The following is a 25,696-nucleotide window of genomic DNA, read 5'->3' on the forward strand; positions in this document are numbered from 1 at the left end:
CAAAATTGTTTTATTTTGCCACTTTTGACTTTTGAGCACCGCCTGGCCTGATCATTTTACAATGCACATTTGTAATAGTACTGTGCTTAAACACAAACTAGATTTTTAACCGTGAGGATATTTTATTTTTTTTATAATAAAATTTTAGTTAACATTGATTTATAACAATATTATATTATTAGTTACGAAATTAATTAATATGTTATTTTATAAAAATATTTAAATTTTAAGTAAGATTTTGTTAAATTTTTTCTTAACAGATTTTATTATAATTAAAAAATAAAATTCAAATTTATAGTTAGTTTATTATTAGTGTAAATAATCAAATATGTCATATTAACTATTTCTTTAGGTGGTCCTACTATAACTTGCTAATGGTAGATAAAAATAGAACTTTAAATTAATAGATTAGATGTCTAAACTATTAGGCTCAGATTAAAACGTATATCCAACAATACTTAAACATTAGTCTACATTTAGTTATTTGTTGAGATGTCCATTTAATACCTTCCAGTTGAAAATGTTTAGTCACTTGTGGAGTACGTTCATAAAGTGTCACTCAAATTTGAATGAATTAAAATCTTATGAGATATAAAATGTGGAACATATAACATAACTTAAAGACTCTCAGTTTACGAGTCAAAAATCACATGATCGAACAAGAATGCACATTCTCGTCGCTAAAGATCTGAGAGGGGTAGTTATGTTGGGCTGAATATTGAGGAGGGTAACTAAAGATTGTGTTTCCATCACTGTCTTCGTTCTTCTTGTTGCCCTTGTTATTGTTATTGCTCTCTTTGTCGTTATTACCTTTGCCTTTCTCTGTGTTCTGACTTACAAGCTCTGCATGTCTCTTAAGTTTTTTCTTGATTTCCTCCACGAGTTTTGGAGGATCCATGACTCCTCGTACCACCACCATTGACTTTGACCGGTCTGGTTCCGCCGTTTGAATACCTTTTAATTTGTCAAATAACAAACACACACTTATAAGTTGGTTTTCAACTACATATTGGATCTGAATATAGCAAGTCACACATATTGGTTGATTTGAATTAGTCTAACCGATTGAAAATCCCAAATATTTTCTACTAAGAACAATTATGCTTTGAACATTCCACCAATGACATATTGTATAACAAATCGTTTGAATTAAACACACTGATATCTAGTTACAAGAAGCACTACGTCTTAACTTATATCTATATTTCTCTAATATGTATTTATATATATTACATATATATATATTGGTTACCTTTTATTTTCTCAATGCCTCTTTTGATTTCATTAACACATCCTTCACAGTGAATGTTCATTTTTAAAATTGCAGTTTTGATCTGCGGAGTACTCTGAAATCAAACACAAAAGCAAATGATCAATGATGGTAGTTCAATATTTTATGATATATCTAAGTTTAATGTGTATAAATGAGATCCATGTTTAAATTATGAAAAGGATATAGAAAGCTACTTCTTTCTTTTGTTGTTGCTCCTTCTTCTGATCTTGATTAGGGTTAGGCTTTGGGGAAATTAACTCAGCATTTTTACTGAATTTCTTTTGCACCCTTCGTAATATCTTCACCGGATCATCAAATTTCCCAGACACAACGACTTTATTTTCTCCAACCTCTGTCTTAATTTGCTCAACCCCTTCAAAAACAATAAGATCACCAGTTAGAATCACTTCTGAGTAAAACAAAACGGTCAAATCTTATTTTTAATGATATTTTTAGAACTAGATTTAGGAAAGACTGTTTGATTATGCCATTATGAAAGGTAAAGAGATAATCTCTCTCAATATTTCAATTTTCTACATACATAAAACCTGAAATTAGACAATGAAACAGAAGTTAAATAAACTAAAAATATATTTTGGTAGAACAAACTGTAAATCAAAGGTAGAAACATTGAAAGTTTTGTTTGGTCTAAAGTATAAAGCAATATTGAAACTTGATACACATTATGGATGGTTTAAGATGTATTGTGAACTTACCATCATATCCCCTCAAACAATGGGAAACTTGTGAAGCGCAACCTTCACAGTGCATGTAAACCTTCAGAACAATTTCTTTACACTGATTCTTCTTATCAGACTTATCAGACTTATCGGCATCTCCATTTTTCTGATTCTTCGTATCTGACTTATTGGAGTCTCCATTTTTCTGATTCCTGGACTTGTTGTCTGCTTCTCCATTTTGCTTGTTCTATAATCCCGAAAAAATTATAAGTAAGTTTGCGTAATAGATATATGCAAAAATCACAACCAAAGGACACATACCTTTCCCATATCAATGTTTATTCCTTTGTAATATCACAAGTGAGATGAAGAAGCTGAACAGCGTGAGGCTATATATATAAGAGATAAATATTACTTAGATAATTTTTGTAACATACAAAAAATAATTTGTTTCTTTGTTTGGATGATCCTGCTCAGTTACAATGAATCATATATAATTGTAGCCACTAATATGATATAATTATATGATGACAAAGAGACAACTAGTTTGTAACGATCTTCTTCATTGTCCGATTAAAGGCATATTATTCATTAGTTGGATATTCTAAAATCACGAATGGTTACAGATCTTGGAACTTGACTTTCTCTTACATGTTAGCGTTTTAGATATGCCTAATCAATTTATCTATTTACCAAAAGATCGTTCAAACTTCCATTGTATACTCCAATATCAAATATATAACCTTCATAAAAACCAACCTTACAAAATTCAATTTTACCAAAAAGGGTAGCAACTGATTAATACACGTAATAATAACAATGGTTACATCGGAGTCCAGCAGGATTTGGTCTTAGGGTCCCAAACAGAAGGAATCAAGAACTTCAAGTGGTTGATTCCATGTGAGTTAAAGGCTCCACCAGTTACCGGATCAACCCGGATTCTTCCGGTGAAACCAGGAAAAGCTCCGGATCCAAATACGCGTGTGCACTTGGTTGCAGGGTCCACTATATAATCCGAAGAGATGTGGTTTCCCTCGGTGATGTACGGTGGCTCAGATTTGAATAAGGATTCGGTTAAAGCGGGATTGGTGGCAACGTCTGCTAAACCGGTGGCTAGCTGAATAACCAACGCATCAGCTCCTATTTCATCACTTGGTGGTTGATAGGTCATGCCATGCGGACCTTCATTAGCAATGTGGAAAGGCCAAGCGCACTCTCCGGGACACTGCACCTCCGGGTCGCTCACCATTACGTATGGTTGAGGTTTTTCTTTACCTTGGCATCCACGTAACAAATTATGTTTATCCTTAGATAATTTTCCAACATAATGAAACTAAAGAGAAGAAAATAAAACCTTCAATACCATTGACGGTAAGGGCGTAACGTTGGCAAGTTTTGTTACAAAACCCTAAGCCATGAGACCTAACTTGTGCCGAAAGTAAAACCACAGGAACCACTTTCGACATGTTTTCGATGGCTGTCTCGACCAGTTTCTCGCCGTTTTCGATTGTTAATTCCGTTCCATACTTCATCTTCTCATCCACAAAGCTCCGGACAATCTTCACCTTAATCCTCGGAGCTACGGTTCCGTTACTCTTTTTCTTCTGTTGGTAAATCTCCTTGACCTCATACCTCTCTTGATAACTCTCCACCACTTTCCACCACGCTGATACCTTGGGGTCAAGACCTTCCTTGCTGTCAAAGTTAAGCGATTCTATGAAATCTTGAACCCTCTCTTTTTGGACCGGCGTGAATTCTCCGTACCAGAGTAACGAGAGATCTAAAGTTCCGTTTGGTATTTGCAAAGGTGGCTCACTACAAAAGTAGATAGGCACCAAGAGGAGGAAGGCAATGAAGGATAAGGAGGAGGAAGAAGAAGACGCCATTTCCACAGCGTAAATATTCTTTTTTCTCTTCGTTTGACCTTTGATGGGTCTTAAGTTTTTATTGCTTAAGCTATTTTTAACATTGAAAGATGGTTTTGTTCTTCTTCTGAATAATCGCCAATGAAGCAAAAGAGCTATTTTCAAACAACGCTGACTATTTTAAAACGGGTGGTGAAAAACTAATACCTTCAGACACTCTATTAACATGTTTAGGACGTCGTACATTTTATTACACAGAAAGCAAATGAATCGAACATACAGTCTAAATTTGAATCAAATGAATTAATACCCGGATGATGATCCGAGGTTAGGTTTGGTTTGCGTGGGTAAGACGCAACCTGCGTCTTTGCAAACAAGCCATTTCAAGCCTTGCTCTTCTTTCCTGACCAGCTTAGACGCCACCGACTTTATTCCATTCTTCATATAATTCACAACAAACATTGCAACCTCTCTGCGAAAAATGCAGTAAATGGTTTAAATGATCACAACTCTCATCAAAACGCTGACTTGTGTTTGTGTGTGTGTAACTTACAACGGTGAGCAAGGAGACCGAGAACCGTTGACGAAGTAGACAAACAAGAAGGCATCAAAATGCTGTCGTTTGATTAAATAGAATCCTTTTAATCTCCGGACGCATCTGAACATCAATCTATTATACAAACGGATGGCAGGATTGTTGTATGCAATCACGTGAAGGTAAACTCCTCGGCATGAAGATAAACCAGACGCATATCTAATCACCCCATTAATAAGTGACATTGCTGACCAAAACAAAACAAAAAACGTCAGAATGTATTAGACCAAGGGATTAATTTAAAAAAAAACAGTTTCAGATTTGATTATTACCTATTCCATGGTTTCGGTATGTTTCTACAACGCCTAGTGTCAAGATGTAGATCAAAGTCTCCTCTCCTTGTGAGGAACCGTAACATATTAGATCATCTATCTGTGCTGATGATGATATATAATGAGAAGATAAAGAAAAAAAAATAGCACCCAAAAAAACCCATGAATCAAACATACAAAGATCTTCACAATGTAACCACTTGGCTAATAGGTCCATATACTGAATAATGTAACGGACCAAGCTAAAACCATAAACCTAACGATTCAACAGTTAAAAATCTACACAATATACAAGAACTTGTAACCATTAGCATTATAAACAATCACTGCTTGTAATCACAACATCTCGTGAATATATAATAAGAAACTAAGCCACAAACATAAACAGTGGTTCATTCATAGAACCAAAAAGTCACCTCGCTTTCTTTGGCAAGCACGAACTTGGCAGTAACGAAACCGATAAGCTCATCGGAATAACCACCAGGCCGGTTCCGATCAACAGCAGCCCACGAGACGATACCAACTCCATTCACAACACTCTGGAAAAACTCAGACTCATACCTGATTTAAAAAAAAAAACCTTTATTATTTTCACAAGACACAAAAATAGAAACTTTGAATCTCAAAAAGGAAATAACTGCATACTTGATGGGGAAGATATCTCGATGTATCTTCTCCAAACGATCGAGATCATTAGGGTTTATTGGTCTGTAGTAAATACTCGGACGACGAGAGATTCCAGGTTCCTCCATGAACACATTTCAATTATGAAAATGCCAGATCACTGGATCCGACCCGTTGACCCAATCGGGTCCGGGTAGATCTGAGTTTGCTTCGCGAGAAGGAATCACAAAGGAGCGAGTTTCGAGTAACGAAGCAAAGGGAAGACGAAAAGGTCCTTGCTTTTTGCCCTGCTTGCCTCTTGGGGTCCTTCTCGATTGAAAACAAAAGCATCTTGGGGCTCACGTGCTTTGCCACAGACAAGTAGACCAACATGTGGTGCTTCTTCTACAGGCAGTCATGTTCTGTAATGAAACGTTCGACAAACGCGAAACGCTAATAATAAGTGCGATCAGATTCCAATAATTCAATCGAGAGTGTAGAGATGCCACGTGTGCAAAAGCTTAGGGCCAGATACGTGATTAGGAGGAAAAGACCAGGTACGTTAATGAATTAAAAAAAGGCCCAAGTACGTCTCGTCAGTGGCCCACGTGCTATTTTCTTATCTAAAAAGTAATTAAAAACTAATTAAATAAGAATGATCGGACGGTAAAGAGGAGATCAGATCGACGGTGGAGAGCGAGACACGATAGAGTACTCAACTGCTTTTTTGGATTAAGATATTTTCAGTATAAATAAACGAAGCAGAGAGAGAGCAAGAGTTAAAAGATAAAAGTGTTAGAAGAAGAAGAAGAACTGCTTAAAGAGTTATGGGATCGAACAGCGAATCTGTATCGACGGTGGTGAGCTCGATTCCTCCGTTTCTGAGCAAGACATACGATATGGTTGACGATCCATTGACCGACGAGGTTGTGTCTTGGAGCAGCGGGAACAAGAGCTTTGTTGTCTGGAACGTGCCTGAGTTCGCTAGACTGTTTCTGCCGAAGTACTTCAAGCATAACAATTTCTCCAGCTTTGTTAGGCAGCTCAATACTTATGTGAGCATCTATCGATTTCTCCTCTTAATTTAATTAACATTTTTTGTCCTTGTATTTGGGGGGAATCTTGCTTTCTATGCTTTATTTTTCTCACTTGTTTTGATTTTATTGGTATGTGAAATGGAGTATATATATGTGTGCTTCATTCATCATTTTTTCTTGAGTTAAGAATTAAAAAAAAAAAGAAAACAATTAGAGTTTCAAGGATTGGAGTCACTGTTTGGGGTTAATAGTAAGTGTAAGCAATGTTATTATTAGCTTTCTTCATCGCAAGAAGAAGAACTAAACATGGATTCTTAAGAATCACCACTTTAAAAGGATTTAGGATGAGAGGTTACAAAAAAAATAGAATTTGAAAAGTCAACTCTTTTGAATGTTTAGGATAATACTCATTGATGTTCCTAAAGAGTTTTTGGATGTTGGTCTATGCACGTTTAGTTGGTTTTGTGATGTTTCATTGCATACATGGTTCTGCAGGTGTATCTTATACATGTATACTGCGTGGAGGAGTTTAGACATATTCTTATTTTTGTTTTCTAAGTCTCGGAGCTGAAACTCTGTTGTGTCTGTGAGGCTGGAATGGAATATTGTCATCCCATTTTTCCAAATGAATTTTCTTTAGTCAAACAAAAACCTTAAAGTGAATACTCTTTACATAGCTTTGTTCTCTTTTTCTTCTTTGCTTTTCTTACTTACCAGATGGGTTCCACGAACTTTGCAGGGTTATTTGGACATGTGCTAATATGTGTCTCAAGATTTGGTTGCCTCCGAAGTTCCCATTTCTGCTCTAAGCACAAAACAAAAATTTCTATCACTTGTCTCACCTTAGCATTCCCTTCCTTTGTAATTGTCCGTCCAGGTACATGCCGATAAACTAAGAACTATTTAGTTTCATTGAGCCATAGTAGTTTGGTGCTTAGTTAGACACAGTGGATAGACTTTATTGGAATACTTGTTATTGGTCTTTATGGTTAACACAGTTGGTTCTATGGTGGCTTCCTATTTCAGTGGAATCCAATTAACTTCTTGTGGTTGATGACTGTACCATTCTTTATGCATCAATTTTTCAGGGTTTCAGAAAAGTTGATCCAGATCGCTGGGAATTTGCAAACGAGGGATTCATAAGAGGCCAAAAACAATTGCTAAAGAGTATCGTCCGGCGAAAACCTTCTCAGGTGCAGCCTCCACAGCAACCTCAAGTCCAGCACTCATCCGTTGGCGCCTGCGTCGAAGTGGGGAAGTTTGGACTCGAAGAAGAAGTGGAAAGACTCCAGCGGGACAAGAACGTCCTCACCCAAGAGCTTGTGAGGTTAAGGCAGCAGCAGCAAGTCACCGAGCATCATCTGCAAAACGTGGGGCAGAAGGTTCATGTGATGGAGCAGAGGCAGCAGCAGATGATGTCGTTTCTAGCGAAGGCTGTTCAGAGTCCAGGCTTCTTAAACCAGTTCTCACAGCAGAATAACGAGGGGAACAACCAACACGTTTCCGAGGGTAACAAAAAGAGGAGGCTACCTGCTGAGGAGCAGAAGTTCTCTGGCGGTTACGGGGCTAATGGTCTTAGCCGCCAGATTGTTAGATACCAGTCGTCGATGAACGAGGCAGCAGACACTATGCTCGAACAGATACACAATATGAGTAACCCACAGAGCCGCCAGGAACCTCTCTCCAACAATCATGGTAGCTTTCTTTTGGGAGATGTTCCAAACATTTCAGACAATGGGAGCTCCACGAATGGAGCATCTGGTGTTACATTGGCTGATGTTTCATCCAATCCCCCAATTAACTATCACGTCCCTTGTGAAGCAAACCAGATCCTGGAGGGCAGTTTGCCGTATTCTCAAGTTGATCTCTTATCTCCGAACCAAGGAGCAGCTTATGGGAGCTCAAATTCTGATGTAGTTGGATGTGAGACGGATAATGGAGAGTGTTTGGATCCAATAATGGCTGTTCTGGCTGGCTCAATGGGACTAGAAGCCAGTGCAGTAAATGAGTTGCTTCCTGGAGTTCAAGATCCACTGTGGGAACAGTTCTTTGGTGAGAGGCCAGTGATTGGCGACACAGAGGAGCTACTCTCAGGGTCGGTGGACGATGGGTTGATAATGGAGCAGCTAGAGTTACAATCCAACCTGAGGAATGTGTTGAGCAACAATCAACAAATGAACCATCTTACTGAACAGATGGGATTCCTCACATCAGATGCGCTCAGGAAGTGAAATAGCCCACAAGTTCCATAATCACTCAAAGAGGTAATGCATCTTTCTTTCATTGATGAGTTTATAATATTTACACACTTTTCCAGAATGTTTGTGCAAAAAATAAAACGACTTGTTCTTGACGGGTTAAGGTTTTGTGGAGTTGCAGCAACAAAAGGATAGTTGCCAAAGGAGGTGTTATGTGTGTATGTATGTATCAAACTTGTGTTACTCTCATTCTTGTCAATGTGTGATAAAATAAGAGATATAATAATAATAGCCTTAAGATTTCTGCATTGAACTTGGAAAGAAATCTCTACTTGGTATTTTGATTTACACAATGAAAGAAAAGGAGATGTTCCAAACTGTGATATTGTTTTGTTCTCGTGTTTGTCTTAATGATGACATGCTTCTTTTACGGATCATTGTTTGTGTTTTTTTTTTTGTTAAATTAGCGCCAAACTTGGCACTTCTATTTTAGACATTATAATCTGAGTCGTCACTATCAACAAATTATTTATATCAAAGTTATCTAAATAAAATTGATACAGTAACAAATCCATATATCTTCAATTTTTTTGTCAACAACCTATTTAACTAATTTTGTGACAAAAAAAAAAAAAAAAAAAAAACCTATTTAACTAATTTAACTAGATCCAAGTGATAGACGATATTAATCGATATTAAGTTGTTTCGAGAAAACGTTTGCTTGCTTCGACCCATCTGATTTACATGGGGAAAGAAAATATCATTTTTTTCGTCTATTTGGCAAGAGAGTTTGCACGCATATTCCTATATCTGAAAATATAAAAAATATTACAACCCAAAAACTCTCTTGTAAATACCGGTCAATCCATATATCTTCAAGTATATTATCAGATTAGAAAGGATAATTGATTTTTATGTGATTTTACAGTTTAGTAATTTGGACATTTTATTTTAAAAATTTATTATATTTTTTTTTGATCTATGCTTTTAAAATGCAGAACTATGACTTTGATCTCTATATATACCAAATGCGTGATTGACGTTTTTGACGGGTTGTATGCAAACACACACACGTTGAATCCAACCTAAAAATACCTAATGTTGCTTAGCTACCAAAAAAATAATATTTATTAACGCGGAAATATCCAAAAATAATATTTACATTTTCGATCGAACGCGTTACTTTTAATAAAAATAAATAAATAATGGATAATCTTAACTCTCTACCTTGTCCGAAAACCTCAAGTCAAAAAAGAATACCAGAGGGTAAAAAAAGAAAAAAACTGATCTCCGCCGAACTTTTTCTCTCGCCGGCGTTTAGACAGTCGTCGTTATTGTTACAGCCCCTACCAGTTAAAAATCAAAGAGCAAAAATCTTTGGATCTTCAGTCCATTATTTATATAATATAATAATTTCTGTAAGATCGATCTGTGAATAAAAAAATAGAGGCAATGGTTGCCAGCGTAACGTGTATCAGTAGTAGTGCAGATGTATTTGGTCACGACTAAGTCCCCCTTCCTTCCTCGTCTCTTCTTATTCTCCTCCTCCTCCTTCTCTCTCAAATGTTCATGACAAAGTTTGCGTAACACGACCACCACATTTGATCTCGTCATCAAATATTTGTTAAATTGAAGAAACCGTTTGCTTCTTCTTTAATCTCCAGAAGATCTGAACCTCAAACCTTCCTCTGCTACAAACTCTCAGGTAACATTTAGTGAGTTGGAGATATACTTCTTTAGCTGCTTCTCTTCTATTGGTGGGGGTTATGAGACAATGATCATTGTCTTTTTTATGTCTTTATTTGATAATATTACTATGATAAGATCTTGTTCTTGTTCAGCTCTAGATCTGTTTTATTTCTTTGATTATGACTTGCAGATTTGACCTTTATACCTTTTGTCTCTCAGGGATCTGCCGGCTAGAAAAGCCAGGTGGATTTATTAGACAATGGCGTCTAATAATCACTTCACTAACAGTCGATCTAACCTATCAACAAACTCTGACGCTGCTGAAGCCGTGAGGAACCACCAGCAGCAGCAGCCACCTGGCGTGACATTCGCTCGAAGAACATCCTCTGGACGCTACGTCAACTACTCGAGAGATGACCTCGACAGCGAGCTCGGAAGCGTTGATTTCACAAACTACACGGTCCACATCCCCCCGACTCCAGACAACCAGCCCATGGATCCCTCCATCTCTCAGAAGGTCGAGGAGCAGTACGTGTCAAGCTCCCTGTTCACTGGCGGCTTCAACAGCGTCACTCGTGCTCATCTCATGGACAAGGTGATTGACTCCGAGACCAGCCATCCGCAGATGGCGGGCGCTAAAGGCTCGTCTTGTGCTATTCCCGGTTGCGATGTGAAGGTGATGAGTGATGGGAGAGGTCAAGATCTTCTCCCTTGCGAGTGTGATTTCAAAATCTGTAGGGATTGCTTTGTGGACGCTGTGAAAGCGGGCGGCGGGATGTGTCCAGGGTGTAAGGAGCCTTACAGGAACACTGATCTTACGGATTTGGCTGAGGATGGGCAGCAGAAGCAGCAAAGGCCTATGCTTCCGCCGCCGTCTGGTGGGTCGAAGATGGAGAGGAGACTGTCGTTGATGAAGTCGACTAAGTCTGGTTTGATGAGGAGTCAAACTGGGGATTTTGATCATAACAGGTGGTTGTTTGAGACGAGTGGGACTTATGGTTACGGTAATGCTTTTTGGACGAAAGATGGGAACTTAGGTAGTGAGAAGGATGGTCACGGTATGGGGCCACAGGATCTGATGAGCAGACCGTGGAGACCGCTTACTCGGAAGCTCCAGATTCCTGCAGCTGTTATTAGTCCTTACAGGTGAATACTGTTTGTTTGTTATGAATCCAAAATATCATAATTTAGTTCAAAATTCTCTAAAAATCGGTACGGCACCAAGGCATTCACCTACTAGTCGGCAAATCGGACCTAAACAATTCATTTTTTGTAGAATGGTTTAGGCATTCAAAAAATCGGCCTAATCAATAATTCCATATAAGACGTCTTACTACCGCCTAGTTATTTCTCGAACATTTCAAACTTTCACTGATACATTTAATTTTTCTTGTGTAGGCTTTTGATATTTATTCGAATAGTTGTTCTTGCACTGTTCTTGATGTGGAGGATTAAGCACCAAAACCCAGATGCAGTATGGCTATGGGGAATGTCTGTGGTTTGTGAGCTTTGGTTCGCCTTTTCTTGGCTTCTTGATCAGCTTCCAAAGCTGTGTCCCATCAACCGAGCTACTGATCTCAATGTTCTCAAAGAGAAATTCGAAACACCTACACCAAGCAACCCGACCGGGAAGTCTGATCTCCCTGGACTAGATATGTTTGTGTCAACGGCAGATCCGGACAAAGAGCCACCTCTTGTCACTTCCAACACCATTTTATCCATCCTCGCAGCTGACTACCCTGTGGAAAAGCTTGCTTGCTACGTTTCAGACGATGGAGGAGCGCTTCTGACGTTTGAAGCCATGGCCGAAGCAGCGAGTTTTGCAAACATATGGGTTCCTTTCTGTCGTAAACACAATATAGAACCGAGGAATCCGGATTCGTATTTTAGTCTGAAGAGAGATCCTTACAAGAACAAGGTGAAGGCTGACTTCGTTAAGGATAGGAGGAAGGTGAAGCGCGAGTATGATGAGTATAAGGTTCGGATCAACGGCTTGCCTGACTCTATCAGGCGACGTTCTGATGCTTATCACGCGAGGGAAGAGATTAAGGCAATGAAGCAGCAGAGACAGAACAAAGAGGATGAGATTGTAGAGCCTGTCAAGATTCCTAAAGCTACTTGGATGGCTGATGGTACTCATTGGCCTGGAACTTGGTTAAACTCTGCTCCTGATCATTCCCGTAGTGACCATGCTGGTATCATTCAGGTACATTTTGGATCATTTAGTTCATTAGTAACCATGGTTCTAGGCGGCAGTTCCATCCTAACCGAAACGGTTTCCATAAAATCTGATTTATACTACTCAAATTGGTTTAAACAGTTCTAAATCATTTTAAATCGATTTAAATAGATTGAATCTGTTAAATTAAGTAATAATGATAGTACAAAGCTACAAATTTGTTTAAATATCTTTTGTTTTTCATATCTAATTTTGATAATTCATCAAAATAATTTTATAATTAAAATCCACAAATAAAATACCTTATATAAATGTAAAATATATATGTGTTCTTAGATCAATATTTTCAATTTTTTTTTTTATAAATGCAGGTGATGTTGAAGCCTCCTAGTGATGAGCCATTACATGGAGTATCCGAAGGTTTCTTAGATCTTACAGATGTGGACATTCGCCTCCCTCTTCTAGTCTACGTCTCCCGTGAGAAACGACCAGGTTATGACCACAACAAGAAAGCAGGAGCAATGAACGCTCTCGTCCGAGCTTCCGCAATCATGTCCAACGGTCCGTTCATATTAAATCTCGACTGTGATCATTACATATACAACTCTCAAGCTTTAAGAGAAGGAATGTGTTTCATGATGGACCGTGGCGGCGACCGGCTTTGCTACGTTCAGTTCCCGCAAAGGTTCGAAGGCATTGACCCATCTGATCGTTACGCGAATCACAACACTGTCTTCTTCGATGTCAACATGAGAGCTCTCGATGGTTTGATGGGTCCTGTCTACGTCGGAACGGGTTGTCTCTTCAGAAGAATCGCCTTGTACGGGTTTGACCCGCCTCGGTCTAAAGAGCACCATCCTGGATGCTGTAGTTGCTGCTTCCCTCGCAAGAAGAAGAAGAAGATCCCTGAAGAGAACAGGTCTTTGAGAATGGGTGGTGACTCTGATGATGATGAAGAGATGAATCTTTCCTTGGTCCCCAAGAAGTTCGGAAACTCCACGTTCCTTATAGATTCGATCCCTGTAGCTGAGTTCCAAGGCCGTCCTCTCGCTGATCACCCCGCCGTGCAGAACGGGAGACCCCCGGGAGCTCTCACCATCCCTCGTGAGCTTCTCGATGCGTCGACGGTGGCAGAAGCTATAGCAGTCATCTCATGTTGGTACGAGGATAAAACCGAGTGGGGGACTAGGATCGGTTGGATCTACGGATCCGTCACTGAGGACGTTGTCACTGGTTATAGAATGCATAACCGTGGCTGGAAGTCAGTTTACTGTGTGACGAAACGTGACGCTTTCCGCGGCACGGCTCCTATCAACTTGACGGATAGGCTCCACCAGGTTCTCCGCTGGGCTACTGGCTCAGTGGAGATCTTCTTCTCGAGAAACAATGCCTTCTTGGCTAGCCCGAGGATGAAGATCCTCCAGAGAATTGCTTACCTTAACGTTGGAATCTATCCTTTTACTTCGATCTTCCTCATCGTCTACTGCTTCCTCCCCGCACTCTCGCTCTTCTCAGGGCAGTTCATAGTCCAAACGCTCAACGTCACGTTCCTCATCTACCTTCTGATAATCTCGATTACTCTCTGCCTGCTCGCTCTCCTCGAGATCAAATGGTCAGGAATCTCCCTCGAGGAGTGGTGGAGGAACGAGCAGTTCTGGCTCATCGGTGGGACGAGCGCTCATTTAGCCGCGGTCATCCAAGGGCTGCTCAAAGTGGTGGCTGGAATCGAAATCTCGTTCACGTTGACGTCTAAGTCCGGAGGAGACGACGTGGACGACGAGTTTGCGGATCTCTACATAGTGAAATGGACGTCTCTGATGATCCCACCGATCACCATCATGATGGTGAATTTGATAGCTATTGCGGTTGGGTTTAGCAGGACGATATATAGTGTGATTCCGCAGTGGAGTAAGTTGATAGGAGGAGTGTTTTTCAGTTTTTGGGTGTTGGCTCATCTTTATCCGTTTGCTAAAGGGCTTATGGGAAGAAGAGGGAAGACTCCGACCATTGTTTATGTTTGGTCGGGGCTTATTGCTATCACCATATCTCTGCTTTGGGTGGCTGTTAATCCACCTGCTGGCTCTACTCAAATTGGAGGATCTTTCACTTTCCCATGAGTAATAATAGGTTTGGTTTCTCTATTCAGTTCTTTCTACATCAAAACTCAAAGTCTCTTTACATTTCTTCTGTCCAAAGATGAGAGTCTTGCAAGAGACTGATAGCTTTTAAAAGCTGGAGGCAATAGATTGGCCAAGAGCACACAGTATAGTTTGAGCCAAACAAACATAGAGCAAGTCAAAACAACTTCTCTCATTGTCTTTTGACATTTTCTCTTCTCTCTTTGATTTTTGTTGGAAAGGACAATTTTCTTCTTTTTTTTTAATTTGTCTTTCTATATTTTGTAATCTTTGATCTGTATTGATGAATTTATTTACGCTGGCTACTGTTAATCTATTATATGCAGTTTTTTCTTAAAGAGATTTCTTGATTCACTTGGACTTGTTTGATAAACAAAAAATGAAGAAAATTCATTTCAAACTAAATTTATTTAATCAATTTGTTTTTCATCAAAATTGAAGAGAAACGTTTCTTCACAACTTCTTTGTTTTGTGAGGAAATTGTATAGTTTGACAAAAAAAAAATCAATTTAAATGGTATACAATTTCAAGAACAAGAAATTCACCATATTTTTTTTTAATGTGGTTACAAATTAAATCTCATGTATATTTTGACAAAAAAAAATCAATTTAAACAAGAAACTCACCATAATTTTTTAAAATGTGATTTAACAATAAAAACTTAGTTAAAATTCAAATTAATGGAGACAAAAAAAAAATCAAATTAATGGGCTTAAACGGGTCTGATTAGCGGGTCAAATATCCATAAAATTAAACCCTACCAAAACCTTTGAGATTTAGAGAAGCTTTCTCTCTCTATGGCAGCTGCGAATTTCTTCTTCTCCAAGCCAATCTCTTCTACATAATTTGTTATAGCATTCTCTAATCCGGAACAACCCTAAGTCTCGTCCTCATGGCTCAGAAATGTGCGATTGGTTTTATCTCAGCTATAGCAGCCGCTTCGTCTTCCTTTTCGAAATCGAAAGTCGCTGCTGCAGATGGTCCTCCTCCACAGCATCAGGCTGCTTCTGATCCTGAATCTTCTGCTCCTCCGCGATCTAGGAATGATAATCCGAGGACGAGCTCCGGCGGTTTCGATCCGGAGGCGCTGGAGCGAGGAGCTAATGCCTTGAAGGAGATTAACAGCTCCTCTTACGCCAAACAGGTCCTCTTTGTGTTTTTGATTGTCTCTTAGAATCATGCTTTAGGTTTAGGGAACATTACAGTGGATGATGCTCTCTACGTTATAATCTGATAGAGTCTGGTTTGAATGTTTCAGGTTTTTGAAGGTATTAAGCAGAAAGAAGAGACAAAGCAAACTGAGTTTGCAGCCAAGGGGCAAGAGTATAAAGCTATGCAAGCCCAAGCTGAAACTGTGAGAGATCTACTACTAACTTCAAACTTCACTATCCCATGTTTTGTGTGTTTATATGAATGTCTCGTGTTACAACTATCGCCCCCTTTTGATCGTAGTAAAGTCGAAAATAGTAGGAGTTTCAGCTTCTGAACACTATGAGACACTTTCTCTGCATCATTTCATTATTATGTTTCTTGAGTGTAGTGTGTCTGACATTTTCCAATTTTTACAGGAGAGGCAAAAGGTGATATATGATGAACAGAAGAAACTTGCTCAGCACCAAGCACAGACTAAATCTCAGATGGCTCGTTACGAAGATGATTTGGCTAGAAAGAGGATGCAGGCATGCAACTTTTTATTACAATTTCACAACATCTAAAGCTTTTGTTTTCTTCATTCTGACAGATTTTGCGTATATGGTTTTTTACAGGCTGAGAATGAGTATCACAGAACAAGAAATCAAGAACTTGTGAAAATGCAAGAAGATTCGGCAATCAGGCAGGAGCAATCTCGGCGAGCTACTGAGGAGCAGATCCAGGCACAGAGGCGACAGACTGAGAGGGAGAAGGCTGAGATTGAGCGCGAGACAATCAGGGTCAAATCCATAGCGGAAGCGGAAGGAAGAGCCCATGAAGCAAGGCTTGCTGAAGATGTAAACAGGAGAATGCTTGTTGATCGTGCAAATGCAGAGAGAGAGAAATGGGTTGCTGCCATTAACACTACATTCGAACATATTGGAGGTGTGAGATTTGATTCCATACATTGTGTCTCTATTTTCTTAGACATTATGCAACCCGTTTTCAATCAAACTCATAACGCTGGTGTGACATGAGTTAGTGGTTAGATTAGATGTGTGGCCTTATAATCTATACACTGCATTAACATATGTACGTTCTAATTGTATTAACAGGTGTTTTGACATTTTACTCTTTTTTTCCTAGGCGGGTTGCGTGCAATTCTTACGGATCAAAATAAACTGATTGTTGCTGTTGGGGGAGCCACCGCTCTCGCTGCTGGAATCTACACAACGAGGTAAAGACAAGATATATTGTCCGTAGGTTGAGGAAGTAGCTATGAAATTTCTCGTTTTACATTACTTGATTACTGTTTTCTTAGTTTGTCTATCAGCTAGTTGTTCTGCAATATTGGATTTAAAAATTTTCCGACTGCTAAATTGTTTGTTGCAGAGAAGGTGCAAGGGTCATCTGGAGCTATGTAGACAGAATATTAGGACAACCATCCTTAATCCGAGAATCTTCAAGGGGAAAGTACCCTTGGTCTGGCTCGGTTTCTCGTGCATTGTCCACACTGCGCGGAAAGGGGTCAGCTATCAAAAATGGAAAAGGGTTTGGTGATGTTATCTTGCATCCTTCCCTACAGAAGAGAATTGAACACCTAGCTAAGGCAACCGCCAACACAAAATCGCACCAAGCACCATTCCGAAACATGCTTTTCTATGGTCCTCCGGGAACAGGAAAAACAATGGTCGCCAGAGAGCTGGCTCGTAAATCTGTATGTATTCTCTTTAATATCTGTTTATTATTGCAAAAATTGTTATTTAAGACACCCAAATGGACAGTGGAGTCTCAAGCATATAGGATGGTGGTTGCTAATTTTCATGATTGCATATGAAATTTGAAGTTTAGCTCTTAGTTATATGTTGTTCATGGTGTTGTCTGGTTTTGTTATTTCATCTTTTTTTTGTTATTGTAACGTTTATAATTCGTGTAGGGATTGGATTATGCACTGATGACTGGTGGAGATGTTGCACCCCTTGGATCTCAGGCTGTTACAAAGATTCACCAACTGTTTGATTGGGGGAAGAAGTCTAAGAGAGGCTTATTGCTCTTCATTGATGAAGCCGATGCATTTTTATGCGAGTAAGTCTTGTTACTCAAATCATATTACATGCTGGTCATTTCAACACTTTGTTCATAATGTGTTTTATCACAATTTAACAGGAGGAACAAAACATACATGAGTGAAGCTCAAAGGAGTGCACTAAACGCCCTTCTCTTCCGCACGGGTGATCAGTCCAAAGACATAGTCTTAGCACTTGCCACAAATCGACCAGGTGACCTAGACTCAGCTGTGGCTGACCGTGTGGATGAGGTTCTCGAATTCCCTTTACCCGGAGAAGGAGAGCGGTCCAAGCTTCTAAGCCTATATCTAGAAAAGTACATAGCTCAAGCTGGTCCGACAAAGCCAGGTTTATTCGACCGCCTCTTCAAGAAAGAGCAGCAGAAGATCGAGATAAAGGGTGTCACCGAAGAGCTTTTAGAGGAAGCGGCTGCCAAAACCGATGGGTTCTCAGGGAGAGAGATTGCGAAGCTGATGGCGAGTGTTCAAGCAGCTGTTTATGGAAGTGAAGACTGTGTGTTGGACTCTGTGCTGTTCAGAGAGGTTGTGGATTACAAAGTTGCAGAGCATCAGCAGAGAAGAAAACTGGCTGGAACAGATACGGAATGAGATTTTACATACGGTATAAGCTCTGATCAAGTGGTTTCACCATCACAACATTGTTTAGAGGAGGAGATTTGAATCCTACTGTTAGTCCTTTTTGGTTAAGGAGAGTTTTTGTACTCTTACTGCGTTAAATTATTTGCTCTTGGCAAAGCCCAAACTATAATTAAAATAAAAACGAGATTCTTTACGGCAAAAAGACCATTACTCGACACTGGTTATGTAAGAAATCCACAAGCCTTGTCATGGAAAAGAGTATCAAATATTGGATGTTACAATCTGACAAATGCGATCAAATAAAGTCGCACTTGCACTAATGTGATAGAATCCTTTATTAGAAATGATATATCAAGATGTCGGAGCCTCATAGAAGCAATACACAAACTTGACAATGCAATAAAAAGGAAGAGAGAGATGAGAGGGGAGAGATGTTTCACTTGCGAAAATTGCATTTAGTGATGATGATCTTGAACATAACGAAGGCCACAGTACTTGCAGACAGCAGGCTCGTGTAGGTCGAGGCAAATGAACTCAATTGGATGACCGAGTGCTGGATTGGTGTCTGCACGTTATACGTTATACTAATATATCAGTCTCCAGTTGAGTAAAAATCACAACGTTAAAGAGTATCTTAAAGCAGTGTTGAGAAGAGGAGACGAACGAACCTCCTTCACAAGCAGCAGTTCTTCCAACAACCTTGATAGGTGGAACCTCATGGATCAGTTCCATTGGCGACTTCTTGCTTCTATCCTGTGTTACAGTTTAAGTTCCTTACATACGAAAACTGTTGAGTAAAAAGGAAGCATGAAAACATTTATTTTAAACATCACACTAAGTTTCACGAATCCAGAAAACCGTGAAGCAGTTTAAGCAAAAACGAATCCAGTACCAATACCAGATGAGAAAATCCTAAACATGTCATATCTAGATCTAACTATAGGGGAGCTCATCATCGACAATCATTTAGGATGAGAAAGAAAGATCTATAAGTTACCTGCATCCATTTGGCGGTGTGGTTTCCGACTAAATCGTTTGTTGGAATGTCGAGCTGAGTGCTAGCCGCCGCTACGCTAAAGTTCCTCCTCGAAGATGGAAGAATCTGCGATCGGATCAGAGCTTTCAGGAGATTCGACGCCATTTTCGCTCCTTCAACACCCAACCAAAAAAATAATCCTCAAGAGAAAAATAGCTAGCGAGTGAGCGAGAGAGAGAAATGATATATTCAGCTTCTAACTTGGGCTTTAGTGATAAATGATAGCCCATGTGTTTATAATTCCACAAGGCCCATAAAATAATGTAATCGTTTACGGGTTTAGCGATGGGTTACCGGGTTAGTTTTTTCGGCTAATTACCAAGTCAAATCAAAATTAACAAAAATTTCAAATGCAATCATCATATACTAATACAGTAATACTACAACACAGAAAGCTTTTATTATTAGAATGAAAGTGAAGTACATTACTTAAGGCCAAACTTAAACTTACAAAACAACTCTAAAACGTCTCTCAATCATCATCACTCACGAGCCACCACTATGAGCTGTTTGCCGACGTTCTTACCATGGAAGAGTCCAATCAAAGCAGAAGGTCCCTTCTCCAGCCCTTCGGCTACATCCTCAACGTAAGTGATCTTCCCTTCTCTAATATAAGGAAGCACAAACTCCAGGAACTTGGAGTATTTGTCATAGTAATCAGAGACCACGAATCCTTGAAGCCGAACTCGCTTGTAGATGACGGTTGATAGGTTGCGTACACCTTCCTGCTCCTCCAGGTTGTACTGTGAGATCATCCCACATACGGCGATGCGGCCGTTTAGCTTCATGTTTAGGAGCACTGCGTCTAGCATCTTGCCTCCTACATTCTCAAAGTATATGTCTATGCCTTCCGGGAAACACCTGGATGTGAAGAAAAAAAAGGGTTTGAGTCAAATCTATGCTCTCGTCCCATGAAGATGTTAGATATATGAAAAACAAGTGTTTACTACTGACCTTTTCAGGGCAGCGTTAAGGTCTTGCTCTTCTTTGTAATTGAAAGCTTCATCAAACCCAAACTTATTCTTGAGAAGTTCAACCTTGTAACAAAAGAAAGGAAACAGGGGATAAGTAAGTCACTCTATGTGTTGTTAGCATTGGATCAACAACAAGAGTAAAAAAAAGTAAAGTCTGATTACCTTTTCATTACTGCCGGCACTTCCAACGACATAACAGCCCATAATCTTTGCGAGTTGTCCCACGAGTTGACCAACAGCACCAGATGCAGCTGAGACGAAGACAGTCTCTCCTTTCTTAGGAGAACAGATCTCATAAAACCCGGAATAGGCAGTCATCCCAGCCATACCTGTCAGAAACAGAGCAATGACCACTAGTAAACTACTGAACAATGCCATTTAATTTTCAACATATGATTGGGAGATTGTGTCAATAACCCAAGGCCAGGCCACAATAATCAATGTATCATGCTAATAATCATGGAGAGAGAAGCACATCAAGCATTGTAATATCACAAAGCTTTCACTATTAAGTTCACATTCTTCTCTGAAATTACCAAGTGAAAAACTGCATGGATGGTCAAAATAGAATGACATACCAAGAAGGCCAGTGTAGTAGGACAAGGGAACATCAGTGTGTAGGATCTTAAAATGTGAGTAAGGAGTTAGAGTAATAACACTGTACTCCTCCCATCCAACAATACCCCATAGTAAGTCTCCCTTTGTGTAATCAGGGTGCCCTGATTCTATCACTTTTGACACTCCATACCCATAGATTGGCTGCAAACACAACACGGTGAACCATTTACCAATAGGTAAGAATAAAATTAACATGGGGTTAATAAAATAATAATATTTGAATTTTAAAATATTTATTTCAAAACTATTACTGCTACAAACAGTGAAACGTATGCATGACTGGTTACACGTATTCACTAATCACGAAAAGTCCACCATAGATTCTTCATAATTTGTACCTGGCCGGGTTTGAACGGTTGAGCGAGAGCAGCAGCGGAGGGATCAGGCTTGCCCATGCGAATGCGCATGTAAGGATCGCAAGACAAGAAGAGATTCTTCACCAGAACCTTGTTAGATCCCGCCGGAACACTTAGATCCACGGTGGCATCGTTGAAGACGAGGTCTGATTCCTTGGGGAAACCGGTGACGTAATCTCGCAATATGACTTGCTTGTTGCTCGCCATTGTTATCTTCTGATTTAGTTTTTGGTAAGTATTATGAATTCTTGTTTATGTCTGTAAGAACGTTGAGGACGCGCGTCTGCTTTTTATAGGGGATTTTATGTAACGTGTGATCATAGCCACAATCTCTGAAGATAAAAAGAGAATTCTCGTCTTATTTCTTTTCCAGTTTATGACGTTTATATTATGTTCTGTGTGATAATCAGTGACGTCACAGTGCGTAGTACAATTTTTATTTTCACACTACTTTCATATTGTTTTGAGCTACTTTTTGTTGTTGTTATTTTGCGATAATTAAGTTTCGTTTCACATTTCGTAATTTTTTTTGTCGGCAGGTATTTATTTGAAAATCAATACTTATACAACAAAAAATACTTATTGCAAATAATATAGAAAAATCTCGAAATTGAAATAGAAATATTTTTTCGGAAAGAGTGATTTTTTACATTTTAGAAAACATATTAAGAAAACATTCGAAATTTACAAGTTGACCAAGTTTTTGCCGCGAGGTTCTTTTTGACCGACCAGTGAAATTCCGCGGTAAATGGCGACACCGCCTCTGGTTACTGCGTTTGCCGTCCATAGCCTCAAGCAATGAAGCAGCAGTGCAAATGGAGCTAAGATGAGTTCCCCTTGTTTAGAGACATTTGGATTCAATTTCTTCAAGAGTGAGACCCTTTGTCTCAGGCACAATGAAGTATATGAAGAAGAGAGACACTACACATATCACTCCGAATCCACAGAATAATACTCCAGCTCCTAACAACTCCTGCAGAAAAACACCACGTGAGCCAAAACCCTTTAAACTCGATATATGATCACTGTAATTATCATAATGGATTGTAGCTCAGTGAGAAACAATCTTAAGAGTTGGTTAGCTGAGAGCTAAATGGGGGAACCTCTACTTGAGTTTCTTGGTTCTTGAATCTTTACCTTTAGAGGTGAGAAAGCGAATGTCACAAGCGCGTTTGTGCCGAAATTCACAAGCACTGCTATGCTGATTCCTCTGCCTCTTAGTTTTAAGGGGAATATCTCTGAAATCATCAGCCAACCAATAGGACCAAAGGATAACTGTGCAAGAACGTATCAAAAAAATTATAAGATATTAATTTCGAAGAGTGGAACCTTAATTAGAAAGAAAAAAATCTGTGAAAAAGTTTTACCTGATAGCAGCCTACATACAGTAGCAATGCAACTACAGCAACAGCTGGTACAGTATTATAAAAGATGTAGTATGACCCCAGGAGGAACAGTGAGATCATCTGTTACACAAAGAGGCAAAAAAATTCTAAAAATCATTTAATTTTTCTGTCTCATGAAGTCCATAACAAAGAAAGAGAAAAAAAAAAAAAAGACTGAAGAAGTAAGAGGACAGACCATGCCACTAACACCACCAAGAAGTAAAGGTCTCCTTCCAAGTCTGTCAATCACTATAACAGCAACTCCAGTCATAACCAACTACAACAGTAAAGTACCACGGTTAAGTCATTCAAAAGGAAACATATCGCTGCATAAAAACTTGTTCACAAGGATAAGACAGTTTAAAATTTGCTAACCACTCATACACTTATTATTCCTCCAATTTTTTCATAGCTAAAAAGATCTGATATGCCAAACTAGATGGAAGAAAATGAATACCTTTAGTAAACCGAGCAGGATTGAGATCCGAGTTGCATCAGTAGCAGCAGAGAAGCCAGCAGTCTAGTAGTTATAGCGGTCCAAAGAAAGAAGTTAAGATCTTCTCATAGTGAAACAAAAGCCAACTTAATTAGAGATGAGAAGAAAAACCTGAAGTATTGATGGAGCATAATAAAGCACACTTGGTTGCCCAGTTATCTACCATTTCAAAAAAAAAAATACACATACATATATTTAGCTATCATTCTTTCTCCTAAAGGACATTTGATGAATTAACTGCACCAACCTGTTGCAACAAGACTAAACCTCCTGCTATAGTGAGAGCCTTCAAGCACTTGCCCTGAAACAACTCACCAAGTGTAGCTTCTCTATCCTCACCCACAGAGGAAAGCTCAGCCAAGATCTCGTTCACTTGCTCAGCGGCTGAGTCAACTACCACAGACCCTCTAAGGCGGCGAAGAGACTTGATTGCCGCCTGTTGAAGGCTCTCCACATTCCCTTTACCTTGGAGAGAGCGCAGTAACAGCCACCTAGGGGATTCTGGTAGCCAACACATTCCAACTCCCATGATAACCGGCAAAGGGATGATCGTTGCGTACATGTAACGCCAACCAGAGGTAACTGTAACCCAAAGGCTACCTATTCCATAACCTCCCTTCACAAAACAGAGAGAATCGATTCTGTAACTTCAAACTGAGGAATAAAAACTCTGAAAGCCACAGGGATTTGAGAACTTACAACCATCCCAAGGACGGTAAAGAACTCTTTTAGTGAGATCATCCGTCCACGTATCTGACTAGGAGCAGTCTCAGCAATGTACATTGGAGCCGCGTGCATTGTCTACAGTAAATTGGACACATCAGCTTTGAAGTTAAAGAAGAATGCTAAAGAGAGTAATCGATCTTTACCAGTCCAACACCGATGCCATACATAAGGCGTCCAATAATCAGGACAGAGAAGACAGGTGCCACTGCAGTCACAATGGCTCCAACAAGATATAAGAACGCAGCCAAAATCAGCTCCTTTCTTCTTCCTTGAAAAAAAAAACAATCCAAAAACAATTCAGTTTCTTTCAGTTGGAGACATTGCTATGTAAACAAGATGAAACTAACCTATAATGTCAGCAGCACTAAATGCCACAATGGATCCAATTAAGGCACCGTACAGTGAGCCACTAGTCTGCACAAAAATTATAAAAAATATTGTAAGCAAATTTTATTTGTCTTTCCACAAGAAGAGGAAACAATAAAAAAAAAAACTAATGCAATAACTAACAAGGAGCAAGAAAAGTGGAAGATGACTCACAATGATACCAACATCCACTGAAGACAAGTTGTACCATGAGATTCCACTTAGCTTAGGCGACTGCACAGGAAGTTAAAAGCAGCTTAGACTAGTAAAAATTCAAGAGAACAACGCAATGGCACTGCTTAAGCACAGTTTAAAGGCAAATTACCTTAATAGAAATGGTAGCACAAGAAGTGGCACCAATCTCGTAACCAAAAAGCAACGCTCCAAGAGCTGGAAAGAGAAACCTGACAATAAATGACTTCTTAGTATGCTTTTTAAGACAAGTCTCTATCATGTGCAAAGCACCCACTTGCTTCTTTTCGAAGAAACATTAGCAATAAACTGTGAGTAGCAGTCAAAATATTTGTGGGACCATAGTTTGTATTAATGACAACCAAACCAAAAAAAAGGAAAACGACAGATAGAAAAAAAAAACAACTCACGGCGGGATGGCTGCAAGAACAGAGTAGTTCTCTGGGCTGTGGTGGTTCTCTTTGATCAGAGGTTGTTTCTCTGAGCTAATCTCACCTGAAGATGAATCACCAACCTACACAAGAATACAATAATAATAATAAAAAAAAAATCAAATGTACAAGCCCCTTATTTTGACCGGACAAGAACCAAACAAGAACCAAACAAACAAACAAACAAACAAAACTCAGATCATTTTTTTTTGAACGGAGAAAAGATGATGTGCAAAACCTGTCCTTCAACAGAAACGATAGATTGTTTCTCGGCATCAAACCCCATGGCTACGGTTCAAGGGGGGTCCCGAGATTCGTTGAGTGAAGATTGTTCAGGGAGAGAAGGAGATAGAAGATCTTTCTCTATCTCGCTCTCTTGGGGGGGAGCTTTGACGATTTCTGATTTTTTTTTTAGCTCAGAGAGTTTTTTGAATTGGCAGAGGAGATAAAATGAGAGGACGGGAGACGACTATTTATGACTGGCTGATATTAACTGTCAACGGACTTTTCAAATTACTGTTTTTTTTAGTTGGTGAAAAAATTTACTCTTTTTTAACTTTTTTTTTTTCTTTCTCTCAACCAATCTTAGTTTAATCTCATATAAAACATGTTTTATGTGCTATATAGTTTGTTACATTTCAACAGAGTTATTTTCTTCAAATTTCTGTCTACCATTTATTTTTATGTTAGAATATCTTTCATGAAAAGATCTTTTTTCTTTGTTTTGATCCGAGACTCAGAAATTATATATTCGGGGTTTGTCATAATTTTATAAGAAAACTCTTCATTCT

General features: G+C 39.2%; 9 protein-coding genes across 14 annotated transcripts; 3 read left to right on the forward strand and 6 right to left on the reverse strand.

The window, feature by feature from the left end:
* Window positions 1-114: 114 nt before the first annotated feature.
* On the reverse strand, window positions 115-2,604 carry LOC103855363 (heavy metal-associated isoprenylated plant protein 8). Its single transcript, XM_033292355.1, has 4 exons — window positions 1,990-2,604; window positions 1,468-1,646; window positions 1,253-1,346; window positions 115-954 (listed from the first exon to the last, which is right to left on the reverse strand). The coding sequence occupies exons 1-4, from the start codon at window positions 2,042-2,044 to the stop codon at window positions 647-649; spliced, it is 636 nt and encodes a 211-aa protein (XP_033148246.1). The 5' UTR covers window positions 2,045-2,604; the 3' UTR covers window positions 115-646.
* LOC103855124 (heat stress transcription factor A-1e) lies at window positions 2,599-8,918 on the forward strand. Of its 2 annotated transcripts, XM_033292349.1 has the most exons (4): window positions 2,599-2,606; window positions 6,112-6,343; window positions 7,414-8,589; window positions 8,688-8,918. In XM_033292349.1, the coding sequence occupies exons 2-3, from the start codon at window positions 6,116-6,118 to the stop codon at window positions 8,554-8,556; spliced, it is 1,371 nt and encodes a 456-aa protein (XP_033148240.1). In that variant the 5' UTR covers window positions 2,599-2,606; window positions 6,112-6,115; the 3' UTR covers window positions 8,557-8,589; window positions 8,688-8,918. The 2 variants fall into 2 exon arrangements, with proteins under 2 accessions (XP_033148240.1, XP_009130326.1); XM_009132078.2 differs by lacking the exon at window positions 2,599-2,606 and having other exon boundaries at window positions 5,887-6,343.
* LOC103855122 (protein EXORDIUM-like 6) lies at window positions 2,677-3,898 on the reverse strand. 5 transcript variants are annotated; one of them, XM_033292353.1, is made up of 2 exons: window positions 3,317-3,898; window positions 2,677-3,222 (listed from the first exon to the last, which is right to left on the reverse strand). In XM_033292353.1, the coding sequence occupies exons 1-2, from the start codon at window positions 3,837-3,839 to the stop codon at window positions 2,777-2,779; spliced, it is 969 nt and encodes a 322-aa protein (XP_033148244.1). In that variant the 5' UTR covers window positions 3,840-3,898; the 3' UTR covers window positions 2,677-2,776. The 5 variants fall into 5 exon arrangements, with proteins under 5 accessions (XP_033148244.1, XP_009130323.1, XP_033148243.1 ...); XM_009132075.3 differs by having other exon boundaries at window positions 2,677-3,228; XM_033292352.1 differs by having other exon boundaries at window positions 3,308-3,898.
* LOC103855123 (histone acetyltransferase MCC1) lies at window positions 4,012-5,678 on the reverse strand. Its single transcript, XM_009132077.3, has 5 exons — window positions 5,331-5,678; window positions 5,102-5,246; window positions 4,686-4,785; window positions 4,372-4,600; window positions 4,012-4,290 (listed from the first exon to the last, which is right to left on the reverse strand). The coding sequence occupies exons 1-5, from the start codon at window positions 5,435-5,437 to the stop codon at window positions 4,122-4,124; spliced, it is 750 nt and encodes a 249-aa protein (XP_009130325.1). The 5' UTR covers window positions 5,438-5,678; the 3' UTR covers window positions 4,012-4,121.
* Window positions 8,919-9,784: 866 nt separating the features above from the next.
* LOC103855125 (cellulose synthase-like protein D3) lies at window positions 9,785-14,867 on the forward strand. Its single transcript, XM_009132079.3, has 4 exons — window positions 9,785-10,228; window positions 10,432-11,358; window positions 11,611-12,418; window positions 12,763-14,867. Exons 2-4 carry the CDS (start codon window positions 10,472-10,474, stop codon window positions 14,506-14,508), a joined length of 3,441 nt encoding a protein of 1,146 aa, XP_009130327.2. The 5' UTR covers window positions 9,785-10,228; window positions 10,432-10,471; the 3' UTR covers window positions 14,509-14,867.
* Window positions 14,868-15,125: 258 nt separating this feature from the next.
* Window positions 15,126-18,518, forward strand: LOC103855127 (ATPase family AAA domain-containing protein 3-A). The gene is made up of 8 exons (XM_009132081.3): window positions 15,126-15,673; window positions 15,788-15,883; window positions 16,098-16,208; window positions 16,296-16,605; window positions 16,807-16,897; window positions 17,053-17,377; window positions 17,597-17,745; window positions 17,827-18,518. The coding sequence occupies exons 1-8, from the start codon at window positions 15,422-15,424 to the stop codon at window positions 18,332-18,334; spliced, it is 1,842 nt and encodes a 613-aa protein (XP_009130329.2). The 5' UTR covers window positions 15,126-15,421; the 3' UTR covers window positions 18,335-18,518.
* Window positions 18,519-18,546: 28 nt separating this feature from the next.
* Window positions 18,547-19,559, reverse strand: LOC103855126 (NADH dehydrogenase [ubiquinone] iron-sulfur protein 6, mitochondrial). Its single transcript, XM_009132080.3, has 3 exons — window positions 19,323-19,559; window positions 18,994-19,078; window positions 18,547-18,890 (listed from the first exon to the last, which is right to left on the reverse strand). Exons 1-3 carry the CDS (start codon window positions 19,464-19,466, stop codon window positions 18,781-18,783), a joined length of 339 nt encoding a protein of 112 aa, XP_009130328.1. The 5' UTR covers window positions 19,467-19,559; the 3' UTR covers window positions 18,547-18,780.
* A 144-nt stretch (window positions 19,560-19,703) lies between these two features.
* Window positions 19,704-21,589, reverse strand: LOC103855128 (NADPH-dependent oxidoreductase 2-alkenal reductase). Its single transcript, XM_009132082.3, has 5 exons — window positions 21,292-21,589; window positions 20,914-21,094; window positions 20,498-20,664; window positions 20,316-20,398; window positions 19,704-20,222 (listed from the first exon to the last, which is right to left on the reverse strand). Exons 1-5 carry the CDS (start codon window positions 21,514-21,516, stop codon window positions 19,844-19,846), a joined length of 1,035 nt encoding a protein of 344 aa, XP_009130330.1. The 5' UTR covers window positions 21,517-21,589; the 3' UTR covers window positions 19,704-19,843.
* A 299-nt stretch (window positions 21,590-21,888) lies between these two features.
* On the reverse strand, window positions 21,889-25,570 carry LOC103855130 (D-xylose-proton symporter-like 1). The gene is made up of 14 exons (XM_009132083.3): window positions 25,144-25,570; window positions 24,885-24,988; window positions 24,608-24,686; window positions 24,457-24,516; window positions 24,264-24,330; window positions 24,060-24,184; window positions 23,890-23,991; window positions 23,438-23,806; window positions 23,302-23,349; window positions 23,152-23,214; window positions 22,891-22,971; window positions 22,677-22,775; window positions 22,447-22,584; window positions 21,889-22,282 (listed from the first exon to the last, which is right to left on the reverse strand). The coding sequence occupies exons 1-14, from the start codon at window positions 25,189-25,191 to the stop codon at window positions 22,151-22,153; spliced, it is 1,515 nt and encodes a 504-aa protein (XP_009130331.1). The 5' UTR covers window positions 25,192-25,570; the 3' UTR covers window positions 21,889-22,150.
* Between the last annotated feature and the right edge of the window lie 126 nt (window positions 25,571-25,696).

Source organism: Brassica rapa, chromosome A05 (assembly GCF_000309985.2).
Source record: "Brassica rapa cultivar Chiifu-401-42 chromosome A05, CAAS_Brap_v3.01, whole genome shotgun sequence".
NCBI lineage: Eukaryota > Viridiplantae > Streptophyta > Magnoliopsida > Brassicales > Brassicaceae > Brassica > Brassica rapa.